General features: G+C 60.5%; 1 protein-coding gene across 1 annotated transcript in view; it reads left to right on the top strand.

Moving 5' to 3' along the window:
• Positions 1–515: 515 nt before the first annotated feature.
• Positions 516–8,020, top strand: part of LOC131574511 (lysine-specific demethylase 6B-like) — a gene marked incomplete at its 5' end in the record, with an annotated part of 28,157 nt that continues 20,652 nt past the window's right edge. The window contains 5 exons of the mRNA XM_058828989.1: positions 516–816; positions 870–1,053; positions 1,104–1,197; positions 2,676–2,802; positions 5,189–5,294. Of these exons, the coding sequence (XP_058684972.1) occupies positions 516–816; positions 870–1,053; positions 1,104–1,197; positions 2,676–2,802; positions 5,189–5,294 (812 nt within the window). The remainder of the gene's footprint in view (positions 817–869; positions 1,054–1,103; positions 1,198–2,675; positions 2,803–5,188; positions 5,295–8,020) is intronic.

Here is an 8,020-nt window from a genome sequence, read left to right as displayed (position 1 = left end):
CCCCCTTGGACGATCAATTCGAGGAGCCCCCCGAGTTCGCCAAGATCCTCCCGGATGGCCTGGCCACCATCATGAGGATGTTGGACGAGTCCATCCGCCAGGAGGAGGATGAGGGGGGGGTCTCCCTCCCCCACCTCCCCTCCTCCCCCTCCCCCTCCTCCCCCACCACCTCCCCCCCCACCCCCACCCCCTCCCCCACCTCCAGCCCCTCCTCTCCTGGCCCGCCCCAAAGCCCCCCAGTTCGCCTCCCCTCCCCCACCCCACGGGGACCCCCCCCCGGACCCCCCCCGGCTTTACCCCTTCGGCAAACGGGACGACCCCAAAACCTCCCCTTTTTACCCCAAACCTCCTCCTCTTCCTCCTCTTCCTCCTCCAGCAGAGAAACCCCCGGGGTGCTGCAGCACCCCTCCCCCAACCACCCCCCCTTCCCAAATCGCTACCTCACCCCCCCACCCCCACCCCCACCCCCACCCCCACCCCCCACCCTGGGGGTCTCCCCCCGGCCCCGCCCGCAGCGATTCGGAGGCTCTGGAGGAGATCAGCCGGGCTTGCGAGACCTTGGCCGAGCAAGCCGGGAGAGCCAGCCCCCCTTCCCCGGACCCCCCCCCAAAATCGGGGCTCACCGTCACCATCGGGGGTCCCTCCAACCGCCGGCAGCACCGCCGGCCCCCCTCGCGTCACCGCGAGCTGCGGCGGGGCCGGCGGCAACACCCGCGGAAAGAACAACACCAACACCAACAACAACCGCAACAACAACAACAGCCGCAGCGGCGGGAGCGTCCCGTGCTGGCCACGCTGGACCTGCAGAGCTCCGGGGTGCAGGAGAAAGGGGGACCCCCACCCACCATCACCACCATCACCACCACCAGCACCCCGAGCTCGAAACCAAAGCCGGGGTTGTCACCCCTCCCCAGAATCCGACTGTAGCGGTGTCGTCATCATCATCGTCGTCGGTGAGCTCGGCCGATCTGCTGAAGCTGCGCTCGCTGGGCGAGGGTCCCCCCAAGGAGCTGAAGATCCGGCTGATCAAAGTGGAGAGCGGCGGGGCCGGGGGTCCCGGGGCTCTGCCCGGTCTCGGGGGGTCCCCCGGGGGTGGGGGCGAGGCTTTGTGGCCCCGGAGGTCGGGGAGCCCCGGGGGTTGCCGCTGGCTCAGCTGACGATCCGGCACAGCGCCGCCGAGGTGGTGCGGGCCAGCAAGTGAGTGGGGGGGGCTCGGGGGAGGGGATTGGGGGGGGTTTGGGGGGGGTTTGAGGGGGTCTGATGGGATTTGATGGGATTTGGGGGGGTTTGAGGGGATTTGAGGGGGCTCAGGAGGGGTTTGGGGGGGTTTGAGGGGGCTCAGGAGGGGTTTGGGGGGATTTCAGGGGATTTGAGGGCATTTGAGGGCATTTGAGGGGGTTTGGGGGGGGCTCAGGAGGGGTTTGGGGGTGCTTGAGGGGGTTTGGGGGGGCTCAGGAGGGGTTTGGGGGGGTTCAAGAGGGATTTGGGGTTTGTTTGGGGGGCTCAGGGGAGGGGTTTGGGGGGCTTTGGGGGGGATTTGAGGGGATTTGAGGGGTTTTGGGGGGGCTCAGGAGGGGTTTGGGGGGATTTGGGGATGGTTTGAGGGGGTTTGAGGGGGCTCAGGAGGGGTTTGGGGGGTTCAGGAGGGGTTTGAGGGGGTTTGAGGGGGCTCAGGAGGGATTTGGGGGGGCTCAGGAGGGGTTTGGGGGGGTTCAGGAGGAGTTTGGGGGTACTTAGGAGGGATTTGAGGGTCTCAGGAGGGATTTGAGGGGGCTCAGGAGGGGTTTGGGGGGGTTTAAGGGGGCTCAGGAGGGGTTGGGGGGGGCTCAGGAGGGGTTTGGGGGGTTCTGGAGGGGTTTGAGGGTCTCAGGAGGTGTTTGAGGGTCTCAGGAGGTGTTTGAGGGTCTCAGGAGGGATTTGAGGGGGCTCAGGAGGGGTTTGGGGGATTTGGGGGGGTTCAGGAGGGGTTTGGGGGGGCTCAGGAGGGGTTTGGGGGGGTTTAAGGGGGCTCAGGAGGGATTTGGGGGGGCTCAGGAGGGGTTTGGGGGGTTCTGGAGGGGTTTGAGGGGCTCAGGAGGTGTTTGAGGGTCTCAGGAGGGATTTGAGGGAGCTCAGGAGGGATTTGGGGGGTTTGGGGGGGGTTTGGGAGGTCTTTGAGGGGGGATTTGAGGGGATTTCAGGGGGTTTGGGGGGGTTCAGGAGGGGTTTTGGGTGATTTTGGGGCGGTTTTGGGGTGATTTTGGGGCAGTTTTGGATGTTTTGGGGTGATTTTGGGGCGGTTTGGGGTGATTTTGCGGCGGTTTTGGATGATTTTGGGGTAATTTTGGGGCAGTTTTGGATATTTTGGGGTGATTTTGGGGCAGTTTTGGATGTTTTGGGGTAATTTTGGGGCGGTTTTGGGTGATTTTGGGGTAATTTTGTTTGATTTTGGATGTTTTGGGGTGATTTTGGGGCAGTTTTGGATGTTTTGGGGTGATTTTGGGGCGGTTTTGGATGTTTTGGGGTAATTTTGGGGCAGTTTTGGATATTTTAGGGTGATTTTGGGGCAGTTTTGGATGTTTTGGGGTGATTTTGGGGCGGTTTTGGGTGATTTTGGGGTGATTTTGGGGCGGTTTTAGATGATTCTGGGTGATTTTGGGGCGGTTTTGGGGGTCCCACCGAGGCTGCCCCCGCAGGCAGGCGCGGCTGAAGGGGCCGTTCCGCGAGTCCTACCTGTGCCCGGCGCAGTCGGTGAAGCCGCGAATCGACGCCCGCGAGCAGCTCCCGAGGGACAAACTCAACCCCCCCACGCCCAGCATCTACGTGAGTCCTCATTGGCTGCTGCCCCCGGGGCCTGGCTGCTGATTGGCTCCCAGGATGGGTCCCCTGGCAGCTGATTGGCTCCCGGGATGGGTCCCCTGGCTGCTGATTGGCTCCTGGGATGGGTCCCCTGGCTGCTGATTGGCTCCTGGGATGGGTCCCCTGGCTGCTGATTGGCTCCCGGGATGGGTCCCCTGGTTGCTGATTGGCTCCCGGGATAGATCCCCTGCGTCCCGATTGGCTCCCAGGATTGATGCCCTGGCTGCTGATTGGCTCCCGGGATGGGTCCCCTGGCTGCTGATTGGCTCCTGGGATGGGTCCCCTGGCTGCTGATTGGCTCCCGGGATAGATCCCCTGCATTCTGATTGGTTCCCGGGATGGGTCCCCTGGCTCCTGATTGGCTCCCGGGGTAGATCCCCAGTATTCTGATTGGTTCCCAGGATTGATCCCCTGCATTCTGATTGGTTCCCGGGATAGATTCCCTGTGTCCCAATTGGCTCCCGGGATTGATCCCCTGGCTGCTGATTGGTTCCCAGGATAGGTTTCCTGCCTTCTGATTGGCTCCCGGGATAGATCCCTAGGCTGCTGATTGGCTCCCTGGTTAGGTCCCCTGGTTGCTGATTGGCTCCCAGGATTGATCCCCTGCATCCCGATTGGCTCCCGGGATGGGTCCCCAGGCTGCCGATTGGCTCCGGGGATTGATCCCCTGCATCCTGATTGGCTCCTGGGATAGATCCCCTGCATCCTGATTGGCTCCCGGGATAGATCCCCTGCATCCTGATTGGCTCCTGGGATAGATCCCCTGCATCCTGATTGGCTCCCGGGATAGATCCCCTGCATTCTGATTGGTTCCAGGGATAGATTCCCTGTGTCCCGATTGGCTCCCAGGATTGATGCCCTGGCTGCTGATTGGCTCCCGGGATGGGTCCCCTGGCTCCTGATTGGCTCCTGGGATAGATCCCCTGCATCCTGATTGGCTCCCGGGATAGATCCCATGCCTCCTGATTGGCTCCCGAGATAGGATTCCTGCCTCCTGATTGGCTCCTGGGATAGAATCCCTGCGTCCCGATTGGCTCCCGGGATGGGTCCCCCTGGCTGCTGATTGGCTCCCGGGATGGGTCCCCTGGCTGCTGATTGGCTCTCGGGATAGAATCCCTGCATCCTGATTGGCTCCCGGGATGGGTCCCCTGGTTGCTGATTGGCTCCTGAGATAGATCCCCTGTATTCTGATTGGCTCCCGGGATTGATCCTGTGCCTCCTGATTGGCTCCTGGGATAGATCCCCTGCATTCTGATTGGCTCCCGGGATAGATCCCTCAGCTGCTGATTGGCTCCCGGGGTAGAATCCCTGCATCCCAATTGGCTTCCGGGATGGGTCCTCTGGCTGCTGATTGGCTCCTGGAATGGGTCCCCTGGCTCCTGATTGGCTCCTGGGAGAGATTCCCTGTGTCCTGATTGGCTCCTGGGATGGGTCCCCTGGCTCCTGATTGGCTCCCGGGGTAGATCCCCTGTATTCTGATTGGTTCCCAGGATTGATCCCCTGCATTCTGATTGGTTCCCGGGATAGATTCCGTGTGTCCCAATTGGCTCCTGGGATTGATCCCCTGGCTGCTGATTGGTTCCCAGGATAGGTTTCCTACCTTCTGATTGGCTCCCGGCATAGATCCCTGGGCTGCTGATTGGCTCCTGGGTTGGGTCCCCAGGCTGCCGATTGGCTCCTGGGATAGATCCCCTGCATTCTGATTGGCTCCCGGGATTGATCCCGTGCCTCCTGATTGGCTTCTGGGATAGAATCCCTGTGTCTCGATTGGCTCCCGGGATAGATCCCCCAGCTGCTGATTGGCTCCCGGGATAGAATCCCTGTGTCCCGATTGGCTCCCGGGATGGGTCCCCTGGCTGCTGATTGGCTCCCGGGATAGAATCCCTGCATCCTGATTGGCTCCCGGGATGGGTCCCCTGACTGCTGATTGGCTCCTGAGATAGATCCCCTGCATTCTGATTGGCTCCCGGGATAGATCCCCTGGCTCCTGATTGGCTCTCGAGATAGATCCCCTGCATTCGGATTGGTTCCAGGGATAGATTCCCTGTGTCCCGATTGGCTCCCGGGATTGATCCCGTGCCTCCTGATTGGCTCCCGGGATGGGTCCCCAGGCTGCTGATTGGCTCCTGGAATGGGTTCCCTGCATCCTGATTGGCTCCCGGGATAGATCCCCTGCATCCTGATTGGCTCCCGGGATGGGTTCCCTGGGTTCCTTTGTTCTGATTGGCTGGTTGGGCTCCTGGGCTGGTGCTTTGCCGTGATTGGCCCTTCCTCCGCGCGCCGGCTGCTGATTGGTCCCTTTGCCGTGCGCCGGTCTCTGATTGGCCGCCGCCGTTGTGTCCCCGCCCAGCTGGAGAGCAAACGCGACGCCTTCTCGCCGGTGCTGCTGCAGTTCTGCACCGACCCCAAGAACCCCATCACCGTCATCCGGGGCCTGGCGGGGTCCCTGCGCCTCAGTGAGTCACAAAACTGACCCAAAACACCCCAAAAACACCCAAAAACACCCTGAAACACCCTAAAACACCTAAAAATACCCCTAAAACACCCCAAAATACCCCTAAACCGACCCCCAGAACCCCATCACCGTCATCCGGGGCTTGGCGGGGTCCCTGCGCCTCAGTGAGTCAGAAAACACCCTGAAACACCCCAAAAACACCCCAAAACACCCCAAAACACCCAAAAATACCCCTAAAACACCCCAAAAATACCCCTAAACCGACCCCAAGAACCCCATCACCGTCATCCGCGGCTTGGCGGGGTCCCTGCGCCTCAGTGAGTCACAAAACTGACCCAAAACACCCCAAAAACACCCCAAAAACACCCTGAAACACCCTAAAATATCCCAAAACTGACCCCAAGAACCCCATCACCGTCATCCGGGGGCTGTCCGGGTCCCTGCGCCTCAGTGAGTCACAAAACACCCCAAAAACACCCAAAAACACCCCAAAATACCCCTAAAACACCCCAAAATACCCCTAAAACACCCTAAAATACCCCAAAACCGACCCCAAGAACCCCATCACCGTCATCCGGGGCCTGGCGGGGTCCCTGCGCCTCAGTGAGTCACAAAACACCCAAAAACACCCCGAAAACACCCTGAAACACCCCAAAAACACCCCAAAAACACCCCAAAACACCCTGAAACACCCCAAAAACACCCTGAAACACCCCAAAACACCCTAAAATACCCCAGAAACACCCCAAAACCCACCCAAAACAACCCCAAAATCCCCCAAAAACACCCCAAAACACCCTGAAACTGTCCTGAAACCCCCAGAAATGTCCCCTGAACACCCCAAAAGTGACCCCAAAACCCCAAAGTGACCCCAAAACCCCAAAAGTGACCCCAAAACCCCAAAGTGACCCCAAAACCCCAAAAGTGACCCCAAAATCGCCAAAAGTGACCTCAAAACCCCCACAAAGTGACCCCTAAACACCCCAAAAGTGACCCCAAAACCCCAAAAGTGACCCCAAAACCCCAAAAACACCCCCAAAGTGACCCCTAAACACCCCAAAAGTGACCCCAAAGTGACCCCAAACACCCCAAAAGTGACCCCAAAATCCCAAAAGTGACCCCAAAACCCCCCCAAAGTGACCCCTAAACACCCCAAACTGACCCCAAAACCCCCCAGACTGACCCCAAACCCCCCAAAACACCCCCAAACTGACCCCAAACCCCCGTTTTCCGCAGACCTGGGGCTGTTCAGCACCAAGACCCTGCTGGAGACTCCCTGTCCCTGTGTGTCCCTGTCACCACCACACCCCTCAGGACCCCCCAAACTGACCCCAAACCCCCCCAAAATACCCCCAAACTGACCCCAAACCCCCCAAACTGACCCCCAAACCCCCCCAAACTGACCCCAACACCCCAATTTCCCCAGACCTGGGGCTGTTCAGCACCAAGACCCTGCTGGAGGCTCCCTGTCCTTGTCACCTGTCCCCATCCCTGTGTGTCCCTGTCACCACCACACCCCAAAAACACCCCAAACTGACCCCAAACCCCCCAAACTGACCCCAAACCCCCCCAAACACCCCCAAAACCCCCCCAAAGTGACCCCAACCCCCCGATTTCCCCAGACCTGGGGCTGTTCAGCACCAAGACCCTGGTGGAGACCCCTGTCCCTGTGTCCCCATTCCTGTCCCTGTGTGTCCCTGTCACCACCACACCCCAAAAACACCCCAAACTGACCCCAAACCCCCCAAACTGACCCCAAACCCCCCCAAACACCCCCAAAACCCCCCCAAAGTGACCCCAAACCCCCCGTTTTCCGCAGACCTGGGGCTGTTCAGCACCAAGACCCTGCTGGAGACCCCCTGTCCCTGTATCCCCATCCCCACCACACCCCTCAGGACCCCCCAAAATGACCCCAAACCCCCCAAAACACCCCAAACTGACCCCAAACCCCCCAAACTGACCCCAAACCCCCCGATTTCCGCAGACCTGGGGCTGTTCAGCACCAAGACCCTGCTGGAGACTCCTTGTCCTTGTCACCTGTCCCCATTCCTGTCACCACTACACCCCAAAAACACCCCAAACTGACCCAAAACCCCCCCAAACCCCCCAAAACCCCCCCAAACTGACCCCAAACACCCCCAAACTGACCCCAAACCCCCCAATTCCCCCAGACCTGGGGCTGTTCAGCACCAAGACCCTGCTGGAGGCTCCCTGTCCTTGTCACCTGTCCCCATCCCCACTACACCCCCCAGGACCCCCCAGGACCCCCTGGGACCCCCCAAATCCCCCCAAAATGACCCCAAACCCCCCAAACCCCCCCAAACTGACCCCAACACCCCGATTTCCGCAGACCTGGGGCTGTTCAGCACCAAGACCCTGGTGGAGACCCCCTGTCCCTGTGTCCCCATCCCCACCAGACCCCTCAGGACCCCCCAAAATGACCCCAAATCCCCCCAAAACCCCCCAAAACACCCCCAAAGTGACCCCAAACTGACCCCAACCCCCCGATTTCCCCAGACCTGGGGCTGTTCAGCACCAAGACCCTGCTGGAGACCCCCTGTCCCTGTGTCCCCATTCCTGTCCCTGTGTCCCTGTGTGTCCGTGTGTGTCCGTGTCACCTTCACGCCCCCCAAACCCCCCCAAACTGACCCCAAACCCCCCAAAACACCCCCTAACTGACCCCAAACTGACTCCAAACCCCCCAAACTGACCCCAAAACACCCCAAA

This window comes from Poecile atricapillus, unplaced genomic scaffold (genome assembly GCF_030490865.1).
Source record: "Poecile atricapillus isolate bPoeAtr1 unplaced genomic scaffold, bPoeAtr1.hap1 scaffold_366, whole genome shotgun sequence".
Classification (NCBI taxonomy): Eukaryota; Metazoa; Chordata; class Aves; order Passeriformes; family Paridae; genus Poecile; species Poecile atricapillus.
Note: the sequence above shows the minus strand (reverse complement) of the source record. Positions and strands in the feature narration are given on the sequence as shown.